Source organism: Pelodiscus sinensis, chromosome 12 (genome assembly GCF_049634645.1).
Source record: "Pelodiscus sinensis isolate JC-2024 chromosome 12, ASM4963464v1, whole genome shotgun sequence".
Classification (NCBI taxonomy): domain Eukaryota; kingdom Metazoa; phylum Chordata; order Testudines; family Trionychidae; genus Pelodiscus; species Pelodiscus sinensis.
Genome location: NC_134722.1, coordinates 31,238,945 through 31,266,120, shown reverse-complemented (window position 1 = coordinate 31,266,120; position 27,176 = coordinate 31,238,945). Strand labels below are relative to the sequence as shown.

At 44.8% G+C, this 27,176-nt stretch overlaps 1 protein-coding gene across 2 annotated transcripts in view; it reads right to left on the bottom strand.

Moving 5' to 3' along the window:
* The window catches only part of NKD1 (NKD inhibitor of Wnt signaling pathway 1), a 192,377-nt gene that overhangs the window by 14,289 nt on the left and 150,912 nt on the right, over nt 1–27,176 (bottom strand). For both annotated transcript variants that reach the window (XM_006121141.4, XM_006121139.4), the window contains 2 exons: nt 7,825–7,972; nt 7,028–7,112 (listed from right to left, as the gene is read on the bottom strand). In XM_006121141.4, coding sequence (XP_006121203.1) covers nt 7,028–7,112; nt 7,825–7,972 — 233 coding nt within the window. The remainder of the gene's footprint in view (nt 1–7,027; nt 7,113–7,824; nt 7,973–27,176) is intronic.

The window sequence follows — 27,176 nt, the reverse complement described above, 5'->3', positions numbered from 1 at the left end:
CTTGGAAAGATACACAACAAATGTCTGATGTTCTGGATGTTCCGTGGGCTAACTACGGGCCTGAAAAGACATTCTTTTCCCTCCTATAAATTGATCCGCAATGTTGCAAAGCAAGAGATACTTTCCAATCTGTTTCACGCAAAAGCAGATACAAACTCTGTGAGGGTCTATTACAGACTGTATATATGGTTGGACCAAACCAATCAATAAATTCATTAATCTGGGCATGCCAAGGAAAGTCTGTTTGACATGGCTGCTCCCAGCTCTGCAAGGCAACAGTGAAATGATCCTGGTGTTAGATAAATGGTTTGAATCCTCATGTGGTTCTGCTTCAGGGAAGTAGGCAGGTGTATCTACTGGAGGGAAACTGGGGGGAAAGGTGTCAGTGGAAAAATCTGAGATAATGTTTGCGAAAATATGTTTAATAAAGTCAGATCAACCTCCGGCTCCATAATCCTGACTCCTTTTCTTGCTCAGCTTTGCAACTTTATTTAAAGGCACTTCCATCTCTGAGACCCTGGGATGGATTCTGCTCTCAACACCCTCAGGCAGCGGGAGGCCAAGAATTCAGGCTGGTTCCAAAATAAGAATTCAAGCTGGTTTCTGCATGGCGCAGAGTGCTCTGGCCCCAATTCAGCCTAGTATTTAAACTTTATCTTCCATCATCTGAATAGTCCCACTGGAGACAAGCATGTAGGAAGTATTTTCCTGGTTTGGACCAGCAGACTGAGCTCTGTGTGTGACATTGGTGTCTCATTAGGGATCTCTACAATTATCTTGCTAAAAATCTCCAATCTATCTCAGGACATTAGATACATCTGCAGGATTACATCTACATTGCTTCGATAAACACAAATATTCTTGCAGGTAACACTGCCTGCTTGGAAAGTCACAAAACTTTAATGGATATGGTGCTGAAGTCACCTTGGTGCACTGGGAGTGACAGAAGCCAACGTACCAACCTGTCGTAAGGAACTAGAACAGGAAACTACCAAAGCTTTTTCTGGTGTTGGTAACTAATCAGCCCATACACCAGACAAAACTCAATCGGGATCTTTGTGGAATTCTGCAGTTATGGCAGCGTAACGTGTAGGAACGCAAATCAAAGAGCTTCAGCAGCTACAGTTTGGCAGACAAGTGCCATATATTGCTGCTGATCTGCCACCGTTCGTGGAGCTCAATAGAAGCTGCATGCATGCACTGAAGGCACAGTATGGTTCAGACAGTGAACAAATAACTGTTTCTGGTCCAGCACAATTTAGCAGCATTGCATACAATTATCTGGGAACCAGGATTTTGTTGGGGGGAGGGAAGGAGGAGGAAAAGGGGTACTGTAATGAATTCCATCGCTCAGTGAGACAATGGAGAAAAATTATGCTAGTACCATCACAGCCCTTAACTGTAACAGCTTTCTAACATGTCAGATGACAATTAACAAAGCAAATATACGCAGTGAAGCAATTACATGTTGATGAGAGATGTGCCCCAATGTCAAAGAGAACTTAAAATATTTCTGACCACTAGCGTTTCTGGCATCCATCCCCTGCCTGCTCCTTTGCAAATACAGGCAGTCCCCGGCTTAAGAAAGGGTTACATTCGGAACACCTAGTCGTAACTTACGATTTGGTCGTAAGTTGGAAATAATCTTAAACGTGCTGTTCAAAAAACTTGACATACACGGTTCTCAATTTGAAAATATTATAATGGGGATAATGGGAGGTTGGTCGTAAGTACGGACGGTTGTAAGTCGGCGAGTGGCTGTACATGGAAGCATTCAGGCATCACACACTTGATACTAATCTTCTGCAAGGTGGAAGAATGTGTATTTCTGAAAAAGAGACATGTGCTAATGTCTTTGAACAGTATAGGTACATCTACACAGTGGCACTATTTTGGGATAACACGTCCGTTACCCCGAAATAGCATTCTGTGTCTCTCAACAGCACACCCGTTATTTAAAAATACATTCAAAATAATGGGCTTCTTATTTCAGCTTCCTGTAAACCTCATTGCAAGAGGATTAAAGAAGATGCCAGAATAGGGAATTATTTCAAAATAATCTATTTTGAAATAATCTATAAGTTGCATAACTCAAATTGCGTAGCTTATTTCAAAATAGTCTTCACAGCAAGCATGTTATTTCGGGCCCGCTATTCTGACATCCCTGTAAACCTCATTCTACGAGGAGTAAGGGACATTTCGGAATAGCACTTTATTTTGAAATTTGTAGGCAGCACCAAATGAAAAAGCATCGAAATAAGATACTCAATTTGAGTAGCACAAATGAACATGACATTTAAATAATCTAGGGCTAAACTGTTTAAACAGGGCTGGGTGAAGGGGAGGCAAGGAGCTAGTATGTACCAATGGAGACTCCGTATCTGTGGCAGAGTGGAAAGATATTTCAGAGCTTTGTTTTATATAAGCATTTTCCCTGTTGCCCAAAAGCAAGTATAAACAGCAGCAGAAATGGCATGGCATTAACACAGCCAAACCATGAAGCTATCTGCGAATGGTGTTCTTGATGTCAATGCTATTTTTATTTTGAGAGATATGCAGGGTGAACCAACCATAAATCTGGATACTTATATTAGCAATACATGTAAAAGCTGTGGTGTCCATCATGTTAGCCACTAGCCACACGTGGCTATTTGGCCAGTTGAGTGTGGCTAGTTCACTGCTTCAGTGACTACTACAGCTCTAGCCCATAGCATCCAACATATGAAATCCCATCAACAAGAACATTTTTGCCATCTTAGGGGCAGGAACATCCCTATCAGCTTTAACCTGACTACTAACTGAATTTTGCTTGTAATTCCCTGGAGACTGGGCTCATGAAAATATACGTCTCTCACTCACGTCAGAATCTCATTGTAACTCCAAAGGAGAGCTCCCACATTCGTCCCTTGCCACTGATGAGCGTGAGGAAGACTTTCACAAGCTTAGCCATTTGGCCAAGGTACACAGAAACTTGGTGCTGCTTTGCTGCTTCCTGCAATAGACACATGGGCCAGATTTTTTGTTGTGTCCACATTTGGCTCAGGGCAGCTCAGGAAAGTTAGTAAGATGGCTGCCTGATGTTCTGCTTAGCCCTGGCTTCTGGTTAGAACAGCCTAGGAAGACTCTAATATAGGGGTGAACAATAAGCAGCATGTAGGCTGGAGGTGGTTTGCCAGGGTTAAGCTCTGGTGGGCTGTCGATGCTTTATTTATCTGTATGTCCACAGATACAGCTGCCTGCAGCTCCCGTTGGCCATGGATTGCCGTTCCCTGCCAATGGGAGCTGCAAACGGCTCTATCTGTGGAGGTGAAGGTAAATAAAGCCCAAGTGGCCTGCCAGGAGCTAACCCTGGTGAACCGCTGCCAGCCCCATGGACTGCTTATTGCCCATCTTGTAACATGAGCTGGCTGGGAGTGCTATCCAAGGGAGCCTTCCAGCCATCTTGTGCAGACAAGCAAAAAGGGAACAGAGTCCCATAGAAAACTATGGTGCAACTATTTGGTGTAAATATGACTATTTGGCTTATTTGGTGCAACTCTGACTGGTGGTTTCTAATGGGATTAGTTGCCATTCAGAATACAGCCCTGTCTTATTCAGAAGCAGCACCATATTCAATTCAATTGGAGGAAGATCTTTTGAACAGATTCTGCGCTCTACATCTTAAACCAGCTAAGATATCTCTTCATGCAAATACATTCAAACAACTATGCAAATAACTGTGGACTTGTATTTACATTGGGGAAACGTCCACCCTGAAGAGCATGCTCAAGTACTCAGCCAAGAGCCCAAAAAGAGCCTTTGTGCTAAAAACCAGTCATCACAGGTAAAAAGGCAGAATTCATTTTCTTTCCTGTTATTTTGATCTGTGAATCTGGACCCACTACTCTGAAGTATTTCTGAGTATTTCTGTCGAATCCAGAGAAGGGAGGCCCAAGTTACTTTTTTGGGCTCTTCCTCGTCCCTGCTTCCACTCTCCCTCCCCAAATGAACCTGGACCTGAACCTGAACACTTCTCCTACTGACATTTGTTGAACTCTGATAAAAATATTTGTTAAGTCAAGGAAGCACAAAACTATAACTGTAAGTTGCAGCCACAGAAACAATCATTACTTGTGTGTCGATGTCACTATTATGGCACTTCAGCCCCAATGAATGTTCCCTTTTGCCCTATCTTGAACATTAAAACAACTGCATATTAATCAAACATATACAGTGACCATAGAGAGGATCTGACCAAAGCAGTGGGTCTATATTAGGAGACATTAAAGGATTATAGGACTTTTGTTTAATTACCCATCTGAACAATGGAAATAACACTTCTAAACTGAGGGGAGCATTTTTTGTACATTGCATAAATAAATTAAGTAATAGGCACTATGAAATCTGTCCTTGACAGATCTGTCTCAACTGACGATCACATACTCTGTTGTTCAGTGCAGCATTTGTCTATAAGAAGGTAGAAGATGTGAAAATGGGGCAAATACGTGCTTCTCTTTGCTAACCTTCCCAATGACATGACTAGACATTTTCTGAGGAACAAGGCCTATTCTAGACTGGCATCCAAAATAATATTGTGCATTCCTTCAGGGAGAGACTTCAAAAAGGTCTGTTTTATCTTATCTCTAGAAGGCTGCAATTGTACCTGCAGCTGTGCATAAAATAACTTGCTGTGTCTGTACTTCTTTGGAAATGAATGCACCCTCAGTCACATAGGCAGGAATCCACAGAAAAACAATAGACTTTTTTTTTTTTTCAAGTGATGAAGGGCATTTGGAGACAAAAACAAAAACCAAATCCTCTGCTCTCCTGCCCCCCTCCTCCCAATTAATTTTCCTTGAAGATTTACAATGAATGTCATAATCCTCAGGAATCTTGCTAATCTGTAGGTAGATGTTACCCAGTGATTGGCTAACTTCCGGAGGGGATAGGAGTTGACAAGGGGACCCGTGGCAAGGAGGAGGAATTATTTTTGGCAACTGGCAGGCAGGATGGGTTGGGAGTCTCTTGGAAGGAGTAATTCTTCCTGCCCTTCTGCTCAACCCCTCCCCTCTCTTCCCTTTCTCTGCTGCCCGTTCCCATCTTCTCTTTGGCTAGGAGAGTGGCAGAAAAGGGGCAGACCACTTTCAGAGCCCAGGTCAGGATGTGGTACAAAGTGCTAGCAAGGACTAGAACTGGCAGTGTCTATTAATTAAGAGGTAGAACTAGAAGCAGGGTAAAGATGGGTTGCTGTCTGCCCTCTGAGGGGGAAGCCATGTTCTGGTGTTCACCGGGAATGGAGTGAAGGAAAGGAAATTCAAGTGAGACCCTAGTCTACTGGCAGAAGTGGAAGGGAGGCATGGATTCTTCGGAGCAGACTGTTATCTTCAGTACTGTTGTGTGAACTAATCAAGACAGCCATCCCCAGTGCTCAAAGACCTGATCATGTGATATGCGAGTTATGTTCATGGGATCATGGTGAGGAGAGGTGGAAGCTTTTCCCCATCTAAGCCAGCTGATTGGTCTTTTACTGCCACAGTGGGGTGGGTTTTCTTCTTGTTCTTTGAAAACAAATTGTGCTTACAACCTGCTAATGAGGCCAGTGCCTGGAAAAGGCACTTTTATATATACAGAAAGAGAAACGAATGCTTCGGTCCAGTGGGTGAAAGATTGCTGCTTAACTGCATCTCATAAACTCACTCCGTCAGCTCAGGTATAGGGGCTTGAGCTTTTGTGCCCAGAGCCCCAAAGGTACCTACCTCCTGCTAAAAGCAATGGACATTAGACACTTTAATACTAATGAACAGGGCTCGACAAATCATTATATCTACTCGCTCATGGCGAGTAGATTTCAGCCGGTTGCCCCGTTCACCGGTGCTGCGCGCACGTGCAGTGCTTGTCTGCTGCATGTGCGGTGCGGGGCTGGCGAGTAGATCTCGCTGTGGTTCGTCAAGCCCTGCTAATGGACATTAGACACTTTGATGATCTTGGGGCTGGGCACTAATGGTCCCAAAGGATCGATCCCTGCTGACAACTAGTGACCAAGGTCCATTAAAGGAGCACATAGGATTGGTGGTGGGGTTTTAAAATATAATTACTCATCTTTCCTTCATCTATCAGAATCATGTTAACGTGGCCTAAGTAAACCTTAAGGGCGACAAGGCTCCAGAGCAATTATGATTCAATGTTAATTTCCCTGGCTATGTCTACATTACAATGATCTATCAGAAAATGGTACGCAAATTGTGCTCTGCAATTTTTTCAGAAGATGCTTTCCATCTACACTGGGCCAAATTTCATAAAAGCCCCCTCTTTCGGAAGAGCCCTTCTTCTTGTGGGAAGAGGAAGACAGGGTTTCTGAAGGAGTGCATCTGTTCTTTTGAAAAAAAAAAAAAAAAAAAAAAAAAAAAAAAGGCAGACATGTTCCCTGGATGCAGCAGGGTTTTTCTGGGAAACCCCATAGTCTAGACATAGCCTCTTTTTCAGATGCTTTCCCATTTTGAATAAAGCACCACTTGACTGCATGACGTTCACCGATGACGTGGACAAGACCCTCTGCCCAAGGATCCCACAGAATAGCTAGACAGCACAAAGGGAAAAAGAAAACAGATGGGAGGGAAAGGGGGTGCACACTGCCACAAAATGGGGAGATTAATGTATGGTCTTGCTCTTGAGCAACGACATTTTTCATTTGTGATACTCGGCCGGCAGTGTTGTTGTGGGTTTTTTTTTTTTTTTTTTTTTTTTTTTTAAAGAAAACGTTCAGCCAAACCTTTTAATGGGTTCTCAGAGGTAGGAGATGGGAAAGCAAAATGTTTGTGACTAAGAGCTGGAGACACAGTTAACATCTTTCACTAAAGCTAGTTTTCTAGGCTTCCCTGGATATAGACTCTGGCACTAGCACCCTCAGGAGTAATACCTCAGGAGTAATGCCATGGAATTTGCTGTTTGTTTCAAGGTGCAAATTCCCATGACTCCTCTAATTAAAATAGCAGCAGCTGTAGCCTTCTGAGGTTGGCCCGTTGCCAGCTCAGAGACTCATTCCACTTACCTGAGAGAAGCCCGCTGCTTCTTTTCAGAGCTTTTCAGTTCTTCACTGGCTTTGCTCTCAGCTCTTTGCCCAGAGCTCTGCAAGTCTGCACCCATGAAAAAGGAAAGTAATTTCATATTATCAATATTATTCTGAGCAGCAAATGTGCAGAAGTGCATAGATATTCATTATTGGCTTGCTGACTGCATCGCTCCATAATACCATTACGGGTAAAATCTTCAAATTTGCCGCAATGACTTAGGGGCCCAAGTCCTGTCCTCTTTCATTGAGAGCTGGGTACCCAACTCACTTAGATTCCTAGATGAACATTTTCAAAAGCATCTAGGGGTCCCACTGAACGTCAATGGGATTTATGATCCTTAATCGTTTATGGTGCTTTTGAAAACAAACATTTTTATAAGCCAAGCCAGAGTGCGGATGCAGTTACGCTGATATAAAACTGCTTTATTCCCCTTCCCGTATAGGGGGAAAAACCAATATAACTGTGTTCACACTAGGAAGATTATACCACTTTAACTATGTCAGCATAGTTAAGGTGGTACAACTTTCTAGTGCAGACAAAGCCTTCATGTAGCTTGCAGTCTGTAAATACTGTGAATCCAAAATAATTCAACAAAATGAAATGATCAATTTCAAGCCACATCTGAGGCCTCCAATGGACAGTTAGAAATCACAACACTCCCAGAATCAGTTGCTCTGATGCACATGTCCCTATAACTGATTCTTCTATTAGGAAATGAAAACTTAAATCTTTGAGGGGAAATGTTTTGGCAATATTCCAGAGGGCACATTCTTACCAGCAGGGTTTAGTAAAATACTCTTCTTCTTCTGACTGCCATCAGGTGCCACAGTAAGCTTCACTCGCAGAGTTTTACTGGAACTAGGGGAGTGGTTTACTGATGCATCAACTACTTCATAGATGGTATGAAGCAAGCTTGTAATGTCCTACAATTGGGATTGAAACACAACCAGAAAAAAGAATATTGTAAAAACAGGTAAGGAACCAATTCCTTTGGTACTGACGAAATTAACCATTCTGGACCAATCAGGTGCCAGAGCGCCCTCAAATCTCACTGAATTAAAAAAGGACTTGAGGGAGCTCAGAATTCACAAAAAGTAATGAGCTTCATAGAATCAAGCTCTCTGTTTCTCGAATGGGCATAGCCTTTGCCACATTTCCCTGCTGATTTACAGATACATACACCCTATCTCAAGACATCAGGTGAAAGAGATACAAGAAGTGTTTCAAGTATATGAACCTTTTCTTCCATATTTCTTATGTTCAAAAGGCATAAGTGCTATGAAATGGGACAGAATAGATCAAAACACCTTAGAAAAAACACACAGTTTAATCAGATTTTCCACACACACCCCTCTACTGTGTTAAATACAGCTATATTACTTATAAAATAACGGAAAACAGTCTGCATGACCCACACAAATATTCCTCCAACCTCCGCCCCTTTAAAAAAAATAAAACAGGCCCATATTCACAATTTTCACAGCACACAAAAATAACCACTTCTGGCCTCAGGAAAATATTTGCTTTCTGCCATTCCCTTTCGATATCTAGAGACAGAGATATCTAGAGAGTCCATAGAACACATTATTTCTCAGTTTTAGAGATAAGGCAGGATTGCAGAAATCTATACTCAGACTGTTCTAAATTTCTTAAAACAATGAGGATGTTTTGGGTCAACCCACTACAGAGACAGGCCTAAGTCACAACATTGAGAATTGGCTCTAAACTTACTCCACATTCAGGACTGTTGTTCATAATGAGGCTTATTTGAATATGTACCTCTCTTTAGGTTACCATCTCACAGGTCTCATAATAAATGGGATTAAAAATGATATTCCATCATTCAAGTTAGGCAGCTTTAGAAATAACAAGGGAGGGGCAATTCCAAATTCCTCTCCCAATTCCAGTTCAGCCAACCATTTATTTAAGCATAACGTTAAGTTCATCCCTGTTCAGCTAAGTACATAAGATTATGCTTTGTTGCGAGTGCCGCTGACATAAATGGGAATTAAGCACATACTTACGGGTGCGTCTACACTGCAGGGCTTAACTTGAAATAAGCTATGCAAATTGAGCTACGTCAATTACGTATCCTATTTCGAAATAGGGATCTACACCGCACTTCTTTCAAAATACAGCACTCTTCCTCTGACTTCCCTTATTCCTTGTACAACGAGGGTTACAGGAGTCAGACTGAGAAGTCTTCCAGCTTGACAGTATTTTGACCTATTTCGAAATAATTGCCTGCTGTGTAGATGCGGACTAAGTTATTTCGAAATAGTGTTGCAGTGTAGATGTGCCCGAAGTTATTTACTATTCCAGAGGGCACATTCTTACCAGCAGGATTCTGAGGCAGATCAGAAGCAGTTACAAAATTCAAATATTCCATTTGTGTCATACAGGAGGATTACTGAATCCCTATTCTTCTTATCTGATGTATGGCTGGAACATAGTATCTTTTGACAGTCAGCTCATATTTCTCTAAACTCATCAGCCTTCATTAACATTACACAAATATCGTTACTCCATACTATCTTGTTATTGCAAAGGTAAGTAAAAAGGCCTACTACTTTGCTCATTCCTTGAGATGGAGACAATTCTCTGAATGAAGATATTTATTATTTATTCATATTAGAACCACCAGCCATGGACACCATTCTAGGATTAAAATCCATCAAGTCCAGTAGACTTTAGAAAGTCCCACTTTGAAAGTATACATTGAATAAACAATCTACCAGTATTTCTGATCCTAGACCAGGGGTCAGCAACCTTTCCGAAGTAGCGTGCCAAGACTGAACTTACTCATGTATCTATGTTCTGGGAGGAGGAGGGGATAGGGGATGCCAGGGGCAGGCTGACCATATTTTCTGAACCAGCTGCAGATAGGGAGAATGGTTTAATTTAAATTATTAAAAAGATTAAGCATTTTAACTTTCTTATGTTTATTTAAAATGAAGTTTGATAAACTAAGTAAAACATTATGTCCAACACAAAAGGTTTCAATGTTTTCTTTATTTATGGCAGCGGTAGAGAACCATTTTTGGATCGGGGCCACTGAGCCACAGAAAAATCAGATGGGGACCACACAAGTGAGAAGAAAAAACATTCCTCCCAAAAGCCCCAACCCTCACTGATTTGGTCCCCAACTGAGACACCTCACTCCTCTGGTGCTCCAGCCTCATGGGGTGAAGGGAAGGGACAGGGAGGACTGAGGTTCAGGGCCAGCCCACTTCACTTGGGCTTTGTGAAGGTTTGTGTTCGCTCAAGGCTGAACTTTATCCAGGCTGTTATGCAGCTGCAAAGCACCATTACTTCCTCCAACCCACAGCCATTTCCATGGGGGGTAAGGAACAAAGAACAGTCTCCCAGAAACAATAATAAACCATCAATATCCCCAATGGTATAACCAAAGACACGAGAGCCCCATTATACTCTGAGGAGCAGAACTACAGCCAAGATTTAACACCCACCACTATCCTCTGATACAGGCATCACAAATTTCTCGTTCCCCGTACAGCCTCTTTTCCCCTACAATCCTCTCTGCCTCCTGCCATCAGCTTCTCTTCTAATGGGACCCTCCCTTCCCTCCCCCCCCCCCCCAGCCTGTTGCCTGCAGTTCTCATCTCCCCTCAGCCTCTTCCCCTACAATAGATCCTCCCTCACTAGCCCCCCTGCCATACAGTTCCATCCCCTACAAGGGATTCTCCCCCCTTCCTGCTCCCCTCCCATACAGCTCCTTCACCAACAGAACCCTCCTATCGCTCCCCTCCCCTCAGCCATGTTATCTCCTAGAACTGGGCTCTGCCCAGGCTCCCTAAGACCCACCACCCCAGGCCAGTAGCCCCAGCAGAGCCCAACGCAGCCACACTCACTTTCTATATCTGCTTCAGTGCCATGGCAGAGACATGCTCCATCTCAGGGCTCTGAGAGGCAGTGGCAGGTGGCTGCTCCCTGGCCAGGGACCATGCCTCTGGGGTGGTCAGAGGCACTCCTGCCATAGCCATGTGGTCCCGGGCTCGACCTAAAGGTGCCGTTGAGAAACCCCAGCGCTGCCACCTCTCACCGCAGCCTAACCTGCAGCCACGGAGGAAGGATGAGGCTGAGCTCCCGCCCAGCATGCCATTGAAAATTGGTTCGCGTGCTACTTATGGCACGCGTGCCATAGTTTGCTGACCTCTGCCCTAGACCTGTCCTAGAACTACACAGTTTACAGATGCCTTTGTTCAACATAACAAAACTGATTCTGAGGAAGATGGGGACGTAGTTCTTTCATTCAATAAAATCTCAAATCCTATAAGATGCATTCACGATTCAGACCCTTAAAAAGGTAGCCCCAAAGCTCAGCACACACAGGTGAGTACTAGCAGATACACCAGTTTAACCAGATGCAGTATACGTGCCTCTTTATTTAGCCAGCTTTAAAAACAACAGACAAATACTAATCTCCTGCACACACTGAATATTTTGCAGTTAACAGACATATTACTTTCAGTGTATCATGCAAGGAAACACTGAAACTATGGCTAAGGCAAATGATTTACAAGTGATGAGTCTCCACTTTCTGGAGCCCAAAAGGTCTAATGTAGAAGATCCAAATTCTGCTCTGATTTACAAGCTCTGCAACTTTACTCAAGTCAATGGAATTGCTCCAGATTTAGGATATGATGCTGCTCACATTGGCTTAAGCCTTAGGATCAAGTCAGAGGTAAAAGTGGGCGGGTATGGACCAGTATGGCATACAGGCAAGAAGTGACCACCAGTACCAGACAGTACACAGCAGAGTTCTAATGTCACAGCTCCTTTTTCACCCCTTCCCTGTCCCCACTATCAGTGGCCCTGCCAATAGTGTCCAGCAGCTATCTATACAGGTGTTGACACCGCTTTACATTCCATGCACAAGCTATCTAGCACATCAGCGAAATTGTCTCCTCTTGAAGAAACTTAATTGATAAGAACCAAGGATAAAAGCCAGGTACAATCAGTTAACTTCTCTTTTCTGGCACACAATCAAACATTCTCAAGAAACCTGGCAGCCCCACAGAGCTCTGCAGGTCTAATTATCAAAGAAACTAAGTTCCCTGCCACACAAACCACAACTTTTAGAAATTGCTTGAGGCAGGCAAAATATTATCCCTTGAGCTAGTCAAAGTTTTCCTTCCAAACATAGCATATCCCCATGCCCCCATGAAAACAAACTTCTCTTGAACAATTGTCATTGTGAAAAAATCATCTTTGCAAAAATTAATAATTTTTACCAAAATGCTTGCTGAAAAGATTTTCAAATATGAAAAAATAATAGTTAATAAAAAATATGGCATAAAATGTCACCAACCCCCCCACAATCTCACTTTTCAACCAGCTCTTATTATATTATCAAAGATAAAGAATTTAGAGGTAGGACTGTGTCAATATAAATTATTCTCAGATGGCTTTCAGATTACGTGTTGAAATACCTACTGATGTTATGTACTAAGAATGCTATTATGAGGAATCTTCTCATAAGAGAAAAACTAAAGCATTTTGGGACTGTTTTAAGAGTTGGTATATGTCAGACCCCTACAACTTGGTTTCCAAGTTGAGAATGTATTAACTGCCATGTATTTTTCACCTCATTATATGTTATGGACAAGGCAGCTTTGATTACAAAACCACGTTTACAAGAGTAATGGTTAACAGGATTTTCAGAAAGTGTTTGTTTTGGAATTATTACAAAAAGCGTATAGTCAATATAGCTCTATAATAGTCAAACCTTTACCACACACAGCTGATGACTCTCTGATAAGATACTGGCTGATAGCAAATGAGAACACTGAGAAAGTCTAATGTGTTGAGTAAACAAAAGCACCAGAAACTGCCATTCAAATACTATGCATTCCAAAATCTGCTCTGAATTAAAGATTGAGAAAGTCTTCACTCAGGGTACTAATATTTTGCATCTTAGGTCGAGGTGTCCAACCAGTTCTGAAGCTGTAGCCACTGCTATAGCTAATTAGCTACATTCAAGCAGCCAAATATGGCTAGCGTGCCGGACACCACGGATCTAAGGAATGCTAATTGGCACATACAGAGAGTACTTCCAGGTCTTAGATCTGCTTATCAGCCTTAAGTCTAGTTAGTGAACCAGAGATTCTGGATACCAGAGTACAGGTTGGACCTTGCTGGTACGCCACCATCGGTTCCTGATTGATCCCGAACGAGGGGATTTGCTGGATCAGGGGAGGTCCCTCCTCTCCTGACCCTAGCTGCTATCAGGTTAGAGATCCAGCCTGTCCCCACTGCTGTTCCAGCCCACTGGGGCTGTGTTGATGCTTCCCGCACTGCTGCTGCTGGGGCCAGAGTGCTACGGCCAGAGCTCTATAACTGCCTGGCTCTGGAGCTCCCCGCTGTGCTGCCCTTCCGCCTCCTTCTCCCCCCCCCCCCCCACACACACACACTGGGGCTCCCCTCTGAGTTGCCAGTTCCTCCTATGGCGCTTTTGTGCCGCTGCCAGACTTTTCTGTTCCTGGGCTCTGTGGTCTAGAAACATCCGTGGTCAGTACTGGACCACGGACCATCCGTGGTCAGTGCTAGACCACGGAGTCCCGATTAAGGGAGGTATAACCTATAGGCTATTTTCCCCTACAAATTAATTAAATAGAGGGGTATCCAAGGAAAGAGAAAGTAAGGAGTAAATAATCTGTTTAGCCCTGAACCAGATCAGTTATCAAACCATTAAAACCTGTTCTACAATTAGCTTTTTCTTAAAATTCCCCGTTGTTGCAAATCCAGCAATGGCGGGACTAGTGTAGAGAAGGAGCCAGCTGCTACTCAGATTTTTATATAGATTTGCTATAAAGGGGTAATCAAAGCAACAGTACTTTATTTACATTAGAACTCATCTCCACCTCCCTCTCCTTGCTCCTTGAGTTGAATGGTAGCAAAATGGCGACAAATATAGAAAAAAGCAACAAATTATAAGATCAATGTTGGAGACTAATTCAATAAGATAACTCACAGCCCCAGAGAGGCCAGCTGCCTTCTTCTGTCATTTTTTCAGGTCAGATTTGAGTGCTACTAATGAGCAGAAGTGTGGGACTGAGTCTTGCATTCAGAAATACCTAAGAACCCTTCACTCTCTTGACAGAGGAATATGTAGGATGATAGCCCAAAAATAAAGCTTGGGAATGTGAGAGAAAATTGACTATTTAAAGTAATAGTCAAGGAACACCGAAGTGTTAAAAATAGATGAAGAGAAACGTATATATCCATTTTTCCCCTTCTCTCTCACAAAGAAAAGTACAAACTGTCTCATTTAGAAGTTTATTTGTCGGATGAATTCGGCAACATTACAGATAGCACGTTTCTTTACTGCAGCAGCATTTTTATATTCATTTGTCAATTTGGAAATGATCATATTTGGTGTCTGAAAGAGCATCATTTGGCAATCAGTATTCAGCCTAAAAATTACTAGCAACCATTAGCTGTTACCACTCAAGAATGAGATTTGGGAGTCATTGTGGACAGTTCTCTGGAAACATCCACTCAGTGTGCAGCGGCAGGCAAAAAAGCAAATAAAATGCTAGGAATAATTAAAAAGGGGATACATAATAACGTAGAAAATCTTATTGTCTCTTTATAAATTGAGGGTACACCCACATATTGAACACTGCATGCAGATGTGGTTGCCTCATCTCAAAAAAGATATACTGGAAAAGATTCAGAAAAGGGCAACAAAAATTATTAGGGGTATGGAACAGCTGCCATCTGAGGAGAGATTAATAAGACTGGGACTTTCCAACTTGGAAAAGAGATGACTAAGGGAGAGGACTATAAAATCACGACTGGTGTGGAGAAAGTAAATACAGGCAGTCCCCAAGTTACGCGGATCCGACTTATCTCCAGCAGACCAGGGAGAGGAAGCAAAGCGGCGGAACACGCAGGCAGCGGACAGCCCAGACGCGTCTGGGCTGTCAGCTGGCCGCGTGCTCCGCGGCTTTGCTCTGCTCTGCTCCCCGTCCCCCTGGTCTGCAGACCAGGGGGACGGGGAGCAGAGCAGAGCAGAGCAAAGCGGCGGAACACGCGGCCAGCTGACAGCTGTCTGGGCTGGCAGCTGGACGCGTGTTCCGCCGCTTTGCTCTGCTCTGCTCTGCTCCCCGTCCCCCTGGTCTACAGACCAGGGGGACGGGGAGCAGAGCAGAGCAAAGCCGCGGAGCCCGAGGGCAGCCGGATAGCCACGTCGCGTCTGGGCTGTCCCGCTGCCCCCGTGCTTCGTGGCTTTGCTCCGGACGCCTGTGGTACAGCAGCTGGGGCGCTGCCGGTTGGTCCGGTAGCGCCGCTCTGGGCGCCACTGGACCAACTCAGCAGCACCCCAGCTGCTCTGCCCCACGCGTCCCCAAGTCAGCCGCTGCTGAAACTGACCAGTGGCTGACTACAGGAAGCCCCTGTCCCAGGCTTCCTGGAATCAGCCGCTGATCAGTTTCAGCAGCAGCTGACTTGGGGATGCCTGGGGTTCTTAAGTTGAATCTGTATGTAGGTCAGAACTGGCGTCCAGATTCAGCCACTGTTGAAACTGATCAGTTTCAGCAGCGGCTGAATCTGGACGCCAGTTCCGACTTACATACAGATTCAACTTAAGAACAAACCTACAGTCCCTATCTTGTACGTAACCCGGGGACTGCCTGTAAGGAAAAGTCCTTCCCATAACACAAGAACCTAATCTTACCAAATGAAATGAATAGGCAGCAGGTTTTAAACAAACAAAGGATGTATTTCTTCACATAATGCACAATCACCTTGTGGAACTCCCTGCCAGAGGATATTGTGAAGGACAAGCCTTAAATGGTGTTAAAAAAGAACTAGATAAATTCATGGAAGATAGGTCCGACAATAGCTATTATCCAGAATGGAAAGGGATGGTGCCCCTAGCCTCTATTTGTCAGGGCTGAGAATGGGAGACAAGGGATAGATAATTAAATGATTAACTGTTCTGTTAATTTCCTCTGGGGCATTTGGCACTGGCCACTGTTGAAGACAGAATACTGTGCCATTCTCATGTTCAAAAAAATAAACAAAAACCCCCAAACTCTGCTTTTACTCCTGACAACTGACTTTCTTGAATGTTTAGAATTGTGTATCCATCCTCTGACAAAACCAATCTTCATGAGACAGAAAGCAGATAGCAGAAAAAATGGGGGTGGCATTTCAGAAGTACAATTATATTCAGAGAGCTCAACATAAAACCTCCTGGATCACAACACATTAGTTCAATTATCAAGTTTCAAGTCCAATTACAAATAGCCATGTGAAGATAATTATAGTGCAGCTGTCAGTTCTCAAAAGGCCTACAGTACATAATGAATTGGACTCTTAATGGCCTATGGAATGAAGGGAAACATTATTAGTTAAGTTTTATAATATCCACATTAGAGAGAAAGTTATCTCCCCACACACCAAAAGGACTATAAAATGCTCTTCTTCCAGAACATTAAGAACAATATTATAAGTACAAATATTAAATGCTAATTTTATAATTTGCCATCCCAGTAATTATGCTCCAAAATACATGGTGATATCACATCAAAGAAGCACGACTAGATCTGAACTTCTAATTGTAAAGACCAAGCAACAACCCATAACAGTCTCAAGAGGAAAATCAAAGCCACATTAAGTTCAGAAGCTGTTCAGATCCAGAGGAAATTCTGCTAAGATGGAATTTGAACGCTTTCATGAAGATCTGTCTTTGTGAAAAACACTGGGGAAATTTTATCTAGTTTGCAAATCTCCATCCTGTTTAGAATTTTCAAAACGAACACAGTCATTTTAATGCAAAAGATTAACATTAACAAAAGTTGCACGCCACCAAAACTTTCACTAAATTCATTTTCACACGTAAGGGCCAACAGTTCCAAAAGGAATTACTGATTCTGCATGCCCAGTTTGAGATATCTGAAGGAGGCATAAAGGTTACTTGATTTCCACCCTTTGAATACCAGGGGCCCTTTAAAAGTGTCTCAGTTGGGCACCGAAAAATGGTGGCTACCAAAATCACTCAACTCTTTTCAAAATCTTGTCCTAAGGCCTTGTGCATTGTGTTCAGATACTATATGCACCATTGTGACCGTATAGCATTCTCTTTACAAAACAACAACATAGATAGCTCACCAACTAAAACAAGATGTTTTGAGATGGCCAGTTACTCTGAGATGGTGAGTATAAACAAGACTATGCCATGGGCAGTCGGTGCAGCCGGGGCTGGAGGAGGCAGGAGCCCAGCCTAAGCTACAGCCCTGTCCCCTCCGCTGAGGCCCACACCACGGTGATAAGGTTGCCAGGTGTCCAGCATTGGCCCAGACAGTCTGGTATTTGTGGCCTCTGTCCATTAAAAAAACCAACCAACCAACCAACCAAAAAACCACAGAAAAGCACATGTAAAATGTCCGGTATTTTGTGTTTTTCTCGGACGGAAGGCCACTCAGGGGGACATTCTTTCCCTGACGCGTCTGGCGGGGGCAGAGGGAGCGGGGGATTTAAAGGCGCAGTGATGTGTTTTTTTGCTCAACAACTTTGGTCTTTTTTTTTTCCCCCCCCCTCAACCAATTATTTTCCCCCAACCAATTATTTTCCCCGCCATGTTTGGCATTTTTTGTGAAAGTATCTGGCAACCCTACACGGGGAGAGGAAGAGCATGCATACCCCAGCCTCTCCCGAGCTTCGGGAAGCGAGGAGACCATGCGGCCCAAGCTGGCTTGAGCCTTCCAGTCCCCAGAAGACTGAGGAGAAAGGAGGCCATGTGGCCCCAACCTCCCCGACCCCTGGAGCACAGGGAGTGTGGGTAATAACACTCTTCCCCCCGAATGCCTAAAGCAGGTGTTCTGTGGGTGGGACCATGCCTGGCAGTTTGGGAATGCAAAGCCATCCCTCACCTAGCATGCTGGACGCCCATGACTATGTCTACACTAGAAAGGATTGGTGACAAAAGTGTTATCGACACACACAAGTTGCCCAAACTGAAAACTGGTTAAACCTGTTTTTCTGCCTCCCATTATCTACATGGCCAGGTTGTTAGCACCTCTGGGGAGTGAAAGAACAAAGTAAACGCATCCCACAGTGCCTGGCATCACCTTTAGTCACTAGGAACTGTGGGAATGTGCAATGTAACCCTGTGCATATTGGGAACATGAAAAATAGCCCATCAGGCACCTCTTTGCTTCCCAGCCCTCCCTGCACTTCTAACTTATTTTCACTCCACTTGAATGACAGTCCTTGCTGTGAACTCCAGCATCTGCTGTGAGAAATCATGGATCCCACAATTCTTTCCCATGTTGTGTTCAATGTGCTTAGGATATCACACACTGCAGCAGAGCTACTTATGCAATTACTAGCAGAGGACGAAGACTTGGACGCTGACGACAATGTGAGTGACAGAGACAGCAGTGAAGTGGCATTGCATTGGGCTGTCACAGAACAGCTGTGCACCACAGTGTCACTTTTGGGCGAGGGAAGCCAGCACTGAGTGGTGCGATTGCAGTGTCACGCAGGTGTGGGATAAAGATCAGTGGTTACAGAACCTTTGGATGTGTAAAGCAAGCTTCCAGGAACTGTGTGCTGAGCTGGCCCTTGAACTGCAGCACAAGGGCACCCGAATGAGACCTGCTGTCTAGGTAGAGAAGCATGTTGCCATTGTTTTGTGGAAGCTGGTGACTCCCAATTGCTACTGTTCAATTGCAGATCAGGTTGGAGTGGGGAGGTCTATCATTGGGGCAGCACTTCTGCCAATGTGCAGGGCAATACATTGTATTTTGTTGGGTGGGACTGTGACTTTGGGAAATGTGGATGACAGACTGACTAGCTTTGCTGAAATGGGCTTTCCAAACTGTGGTGGGGCAATGGATGACGCACTCATTCCCACGGTAGTGCCACCCTTCCACACCTCAGAGTACATCCGTTGTAAGGCAGACTTCTACAGGGTACTTCTCCAGGCCCTTGTGGATCACTGTGGGTATTCCACAGACAAATACAGAGTGGTCTGGAAAGGTACATATGCATTTTCAGAAGCAGTAGCCTGTACAGAAAGCTTTATGCTGGGACTTGCTTTCCAGTCCAGAAAATTACACTAGAGGACATAGAAATGCCCATATTGATCCTAGGTGACATGTCTTACCCCTTAGAGCCCTCACTCATGAAGCCTTACACAAGGACAGCAGTAAGAAACAGGTCAACAGACACAGCAGATGCTACATGATTGTTGAATGTTTCTATAGCTGATTGAAAGGGAGATAGAGGTGTGTCTGTGGCGAGATGGACCTTCTGGAGGATCATATCCCCAAGGTGACAGTGGCATGCTGTTGCTTACGTAATTTGTGCAAGAGTAAGGGTGAAGTGTTTGCCTACGGGTGGGACAATGAGAGACAGCGCCTGGACGCAGTTTGAACAGTCAGACACTCATGCTGTCGGAGGAGACCATAGGGTGGCCATCACTATTAGGGAGGCTCTGAGGAACCACTCTGACAATGAGAGGGTGCTGATATTTCTGTGTGTTGAGGTTGCTTCCCTGCCTCATCCCACTGCTCATCCCAAGTGAGGTATTCCCATGAAACCCAAGGAATATTTCAGGCTTCCACCAGTGCCAGAGTGATTGGTGTGGGCTGTGTCACAAAAAATAAAATCATGGAAACCTGCATCAGATTTGTCTTCATTGATGTCTTTCAATCAGGCTGCTCAGTGGTAATGATTATTGGAAAACCTCACAATAGTGTTAACATCCAACTGTTGTAGTCACGGTTGCTTTCACAGGGAATTAAGTGTGCAGGGGGGGAACCATTATTTGATTGTGAAAATGGAGAGATGATTGCTGTGAAAAAAGAGTTCTACATATGCTGACAGTGAGGGCTTTGGTTATGTTTGCTCTGCATCTTGATAAGACATTTCAGCATCTCATTTTGGTCTTCCAAGAGCTTTAGCATGTGCTCAGTGGTTTGCATTCTCACTCATCTGTGGAGCTCTTGTTCCCTTTTTTCTATTTGAAGGGTTGAGTGGTGTAATACATTCTTGACCAGATCCTTCCTCGTCTTCCATGCTTTTTTCCTTAGTTGATGGAGTCTGTATGGTGAACATGCCTGACTTCTCAAGGTCTGGTCGGGAAAAGTAACCTTTAACAATGGAGTGACTGGTACTTTTCATGATAAAGATTGTAACATTTCACCGACATGCACATCTCTGAACAAAACATGCCACTCTCCTTGTTCCCCTAGAAGCAAACACTGATGTGTGCAAACCCTCTGATCATGGTGAGTTTTAAAGGTGGGAGTAAAGAAGGGAAGGCATGTTGGCCCTGGGTCCCCAAGAAATTGAAGTCTGCACTTGTGCCACAGCTGCACATGGAAACGATTTATAATATTCCTACACTTGTCCACAGGCCAAGATTACTCTGGCTGACATATCCCTGCCGAAGGTTAACAAGCAAACCCAGGTTCAGCTTCTGGATGCGAGTGTGTGTGTTTGTGAGTGTGCGTGTGTGTGTGGGGGGGGTGTCTGCGTCTCTTCCCTTGTTTCATGTCCCCAATCCTCTTCCCTTCCTTCATGCTCCACGTGCTGCTGATGAGAGCCCTCACAAACATCGGGACTTGAGAATAATTCCTCACTGCCTGGTATACAGGTTGTCACCAGATTGAACCTAGCCTCCTGATCCGCTTCCGTCTCTTCATCAATAAATTCTGTCTCCGGGATAACTTCTGTTTCTGATTCTATACTATGGGATGTATCAGTATTCTCCTAGGGTGTGGACATGGAGTTTCCCCCCAGATTGTATCCAGTTCTTTATAAAAACAGCATGTTGCAGGTGCAGAACTAGACCAGCTGTTGCCTCCTTCGCCTTCTGGTATGCCTGCTGGAGTCCCTTTATCTTGTTTCTGCATTGTAAGGTGTCTTGCTCATACCCCTTCTCACACAGGGCTCGAGAAATGTGGCCATATGTGTCCCAGTTTGTACATGTCACTCGCAGATAAGATCCAAAAACTCTGTGTTGCTCCACGCAGGAGAATGTTTTGAATGATAGTCACCTCTGTTTCCCTGAGAAGATGCCATGAGGACTACTACACAAGTAGCCAGACATCAGAAAATTGATTTTTAAAGTTCCTCAGGTATGCAGGGGGGAGGGGTGCATCTGTTTACCTGTTCACGTGGCTGCAGAGCAGCAGACTTCAAAGCTCTGGCTGGAGTGGCTAATTAGGCATTATGGGAAACATGCTGGAGGTCAATAAACTCGCCAAAAATCTACTGTAGTATACACAAAATTCATTTCAACAATAAAGGGAGGGGGAAAGACAAAATCTTGCTGAGGTGGAAGTTTTTTGTTGCCAAAACTGGGTATTTGCCGTGACTTTTATCGCATTGCAATGTGGATGCTTCTTTGGGTTTTGTCACCAAAATAAGTTTTTGCCGACAACACTTGGAAGTATAGACCCAGATGAACACAACGGATACATTCTGAATCTCTTTTCCAGAGTGAAATAAAATTTCATCCTATTATTTAATCCAAAAAGTCCAACAAGTTGGAGGAGCTCCAACTGGACAGCAAATGGGGGTTGAGATTAATAGTATTATTTTGATCACCAGTTCTGGACTATTCTATGGAGAAAACTTTACTTGTCTGGAAAGCATTTGCACTGGTCTGCCAAACAAGTACAGGCAGTCCCCGAGTTACGCGGATCCAACTTACGTCGGATCTGTACTTACAAACGGGGCTTTTCTCGCCCCGGAGGATGTGGGCGGCGGGACCACCCAGACACGCCGCGGTCCCGCCGCCCGCGTCCTCCGGGACGAGAAAAGCTGCTCCGCGTCTCCCTGGTCTGCTGGGGGTGGGGGGGCCCAGCAGACCAGGGAGACGCGGAGCAAAGCTGTGGAGGACCTGGGCAGCGGCACCGCGGCGCGTCTCAGTCCCGCTGCCCACGTCTCCATGGTCTGCGGGGGGGGGGGGGGGGGGGGGCGCAGCTAGTGTGCTCCCCCCCCAGCAGACCAGGCTTTTCTCGCGGACGCCTGTGGTAGAGCAGCTGGGGCGCTGCCGCTTGGTCCCGCAGCGCCGCTCCTTGGTGCTACTGGACCAACCTGGCAGCACCCCAGCTGCTCTGCCTGAGGCGTCCTGATTCAGCCGCTGCTGGTTCGTTTCAGCAGCGGCTGAATCAGGACTCCTGGGGCAGAGCAGCTGGGGTGCTGCTGGGTTGGTCCAGTAGTGCCGAGGAGCGGTGCTACTGGACCAACCCAGCAGCACTCCAGCTGCTCTGCCCCAGGCGTCCCCAAGTCAGCCACTGCTGAAACTGACCAGCGGCTGACTACAGGAAGCCCGAGGCAGCGTTGCTCTGCCCCAGGCTTCCTGGAATCAGCCGCTGATCAGTTTCAGCAGCAGCTGACTTGGGGACACCTGGGGTAGAGCAGCTGGGGTGCTGCCGGGTTGGTCCCTGAAGCGCCGAAGTGCGGCGCTGCGGGGACCTACCCGGCAGCGCCCCAGCTGCTCTGTCCCAGGCGTCCAGATTCAGCTGCTGTTGAAACTGATCAGAGGCTGATTCCAGGAAGCCCGGGGCAGAGAAACTCTGTCTCGAGCTTCCTGTAGTCAGCTGCTGGTCAGTTTCAACAGCGGCTGAATCTGGACGCCAGTTCCGACTTAAGTACAAATTCAACTTAAGCACAAACCTACAGTCCCTATCTTGTACGTAACCCGGGGACTGCCTGTATTGTGAGAAGGAAGGCAACAATCTTCCTCACACTGGGATTGTTCTAACCATTCTGTTCTGAATCCAGCAAAGCACTAAACATATGTTTAAACTTTAAACGTGCTCCCTTTTTTTCCCCAAAAAAAGTGAAGTATGGGTCAAATGCCTTGCTCGATCAGAAGCAGGATGCTCACCAGATTGCAGAATCATGCCCATTATGGTGACAGCTAATCTCTCAAAAACTGCTGAAATGAGAAATTCTAGGACATTTGAAAACTGAAATCCCTAGCTTCCGAGATATTTGTTTAAGAGTGACTTTTAAAATCGTTCAACAAGGAAGATGGATAATCCAAATGGCAACTTTAAGATGCAGAATCTTGCAGCCTACTGGGACAAAAACAAGTGTCGTGAAGAGTTAGAAAGCTTTCCATTGGTATATATTCTTGGCAGTTCTTCACATATGACCACGGCTAGAAACAAATTATCAGTCTACTTGGTCCCTTGGGCTAAAAGACAAATATTTGGCACAGATACAGGACTGAATATAGCAAACCCCAGACGTCACAGTTAATATCATTTTCAATCCTTGCACAGATTTTGTTTCAGTTACTATGCTGTCTCCTCTTGTAGGAAGAGGCAGAATTTGGCTGCAAAACATTCTTTAAGTACAGTCAAATTAAGCTCGTTGGTGTAACACAAATATTACAGATAGTTATTATACGTATATTTAAAAGCCTACTCTCTGTATTTTCACACATGGAACTCCTGATGGCATTGATAGGAATTCCATCCATGGGTCTAAGGGACAATTCTGAATATTCTTCTGTTTCTCAGAAGAACACTGTTCTTTGTGGTTAAGGCACAGACCAAGGACTCAGATGATCTGATTCAATTCTCAGCTCTACCTCATATTTCTTGCATGATTTTGGGCAGGTCACTTAATGGCTCTGTAAATCCATTCCCAATAAAATAGGGGTAATACCTCCTCCCTCTCTCTCTCTCTCTTTCTCTCTCATCTATTTAGATAGTCAGTTCTTGGGAACAAAGACTGTATCTTACTCTGTGTTTGAACAGTGCCCTAGTACACTATAGTCCAAATTTCATTTGAGTACACTGTGTGTTACCACAATATAAAATAATAATGTCTTAATAATGGTACTCCATTTGCATACTTTTCTCAAAAACCTGCACAATCCCTTCATTTGTCAGACAGTTTTGACTGAACATAAAAAGAAACTCCACGTCAGTCTTGTGCACCACCTAGCACCATTTTTCGTCTGTCACCACCAAGTTTTCAGTATTTTTCGTAGTCCTGTTCACTTAAGTCTTGCTAATTTTTAAAGGTATTGACTTAAATGAAAAAGGAGAATGACTCTTGCAGCTGATCATTTAAAGACACAGAAACCAAGGAACAAAACTTTGCAAATAATTGGTGATGGTACATTGCTTTCAAGCTAAGCAAAAATCTATGTTATTATCCTTCTGTAACCACTATTCTCTGAGAGGTGTCGCTCATGCATATTCTGTGCTACATGTGTAAGCAGAGCATAAACCACTGCTGGACATTTTCCCCTTAGTGGTATCCTTTGGGCTGGCTCTAGTGCTATCTGGAGCCACATGCTTATGGGTTGGTATTAAGGGGACTGCCAGTCTCACAGCCTCTCAGTTCCTTCTTGTCAGTAAGTCCTACAGAGGGTTAGTAGGGTGATTCATGGAATGGACATGAGCAACACATCTTAAAGGACAACAGTAACAGAATGTTAATAACTGTTTATCATTCTTTGAGTGCGTGCTCATATCCATTCCATGCTAGATGACTCATAAGTGGTACCCTAAGAGGTGGGCTCGGAGTTTATGGGCATGCTCATGACTATACTGTTCTTCTGTAACAGGTATCGCCTCAGACCTGTTGGGTGATAGTGCAGTGAAACATGAAGGCATGCACCAAAAACCAGACTGCAGCTCTGCAGAGGTCCTGGATTGGGGCTCCATGAGGAATGTTACTGACAAAGCCTGGACTTTTGTGGAAAGAGCAGATATGATGGCTGGAGGCAGAACGTTCACCTAAATGTATCAAACTGGAATACTGGTGGTTATTCAGGATGAGATCCTTAGGGTTTACATGGGTAGTCCTCTCATCCTTTCTGTTATTGCCACAAAGAGTTGTGTGGATGTGTGGAAGGTTTTAGTTCTCTCAATATAGAAGGTCAGGGGCCATTAAAGCCATTGCTCCTCAGAGTTCTAGTGAGGTTTCAGGAAGTAGCAATAATAGGACCCAGTTGTTATGGAATAGCGATGCCACCCTTGGTGAGAAGGTTAGATGGGGTGCGATTGGACCTTGTCCTCGCAGTGCACCACGTAAGGTGGTTCCAACATAATGGCTTTACTCTCAGAGATCCTTCTGGTACAGGTGATCGCCACCAAGAAGGCAACCTTCCCAGTGAGAAACAGCAGGGAGCATAGTGTTAATTGTTGAAGAGTGTGGGGCATGAGCTTCCACAGGACCAGATTTAAGTCCCATCGGGGTGGAGGAAAGGTTAGTTCATAAACCTTACAATAGAATCTTTTTAACCCTTGAGAAACCGAACTGTTACTACTAACACTAGCCTGCCATTCACAAGGGGCTGGAAGGCTGACATGGCTGCCAAATGCATCTCAATAGACAAGAGGGCCAAGCCCTGCTTTTCGGTACAGCAAATAGATAGAATGAAGGGAAGATTGAGATGGAGAGAGATCATGTTCAGAAGCCCAACAAGCAAAATGTTTCCACTTGGCCAAGCATGTAGTCCTCCTCCCTAGCAAGACCCGCTGAAACTGTTCTGAGCACTCCTGTTCAGCCATGCAGCATCCATGAAGTTAGATGAAAATAAGGTCCAGATGGAGTAGGAGCAAGAGCAGAGATGCCACTCAAGTCCAGGAGTGTGCCAAACCAATGCTGGCGCAGCTGTGCTGGTGCTATCAGGATAACTCTTCTCTTGTCCTGTGCGATTTTCAGAAGAACCTTGTGCACAAAAGAGGGTTGGGGGAAGGTCGTACAGTAGGTGGTTTTCCCAAGAGAACAGGAAGGCAGCAGAGAGCAAGCCTGGGCTGTGCCCATGCAGTGAACAAATCTGATGGCATTTTCTGTTCTGTCTTGTGGTGAACAGGTCCACCTGGAGAGGCCTCCACATTTAGGAGATGAATTTTGGAAGGTTTGCTCCTGGTAAAGAGGCCACTCGAGGTCAGAGAAAGAGCTGCTGATGTCATCTGACAATACATTCTCTGAAGGGAATTCTTCTCTCGGTGCCCACAGGGTAGTGGTACCTGCTTCTGGCTCCATAAGGTGGCAGGGTTCTGGGAACTAGTGATGTGCCACAAACTGGGATGCTGGGATCAAGTAGTGCTTGCTCCTCACACACTCTGCTCCCTCCTGCTTCCGGACACCACAGCTCATAGGTGCCCCATTGTGGCTGGTGGGATCAGCAGCGAGTGGGCAGTAAGAAGGAAATATGAGTGTGTGTGACCGGCAGTGCCCCTTATACTGGAGCATAAAGCAGCTCCAGAGGGCACTAGAACTTGCCCCACAGTTGCCACTGAGGGAAATATCTCCAGCAATGGTGCACGCAATGCAGGACATGAGCAAACATTCAAAGAGGACACATTTCACGATGTGCGATTCATTCCGGTTAATATGCTTTGGAAAATGAGTACACAAAAAATATCCTGAAAATCTTAGTAGGGATACATTTCCTCCCTGGGTCATAGCTATGGCTGGGTTGGAGTTGGCCATGACCCACTCACTTTGCATCCAGGCCCACTCCACAGCCCTGCAGGACTCTTCATGACACAGTGCTTGTCCCATTGCTCCAGCCAACCCGATGTACCAGCCCAGGAGCAGGGTCCAGGCGCTGGGGCTTAACGCCTGACTCCCTTCATTGCCCAGACGCACCCCGAAGGGCTCACTATGCCACTGTCTTATACTGATAGATAGCCATTGCCTGGTATGCTGCAGTAAGTGTCACAAGGTTTATTTGGGAGAATCTATAATTTGACAGAGATGACAGCACAGATTGCTACCCAATGTTTATGAAAGGAACAGAAAATTTTCAAAAAGCAAACTTGCTATTTGGTCAGCTTGACTATGAAAAGCAGGGCAGGGGAGTGAGCAATGTACATTTGCTGGGGTTTGTTTTGACAATGAGTTTGGAGACAAAGCGGTTTCAGATTTTTTTCCCCCCATCAGATGTCAGTACTATTTCTTCCACACACTAAACTGCGACCAGCTCAAAAGATGGTACAGTAATTCCAAAACCAGTAAACTCTCAGTGGGGTTGTTTGTGGGAGGGAAGATGTTCCATGAAAACTGCTGTTGAAGTGGCGGGACATGTTTATTTCACAGGAGAAAAAAAAATGTTCCTGTTATGAATCGCTTCTCTTGGTAGCAAATGCTGTATACAAAGGGGCA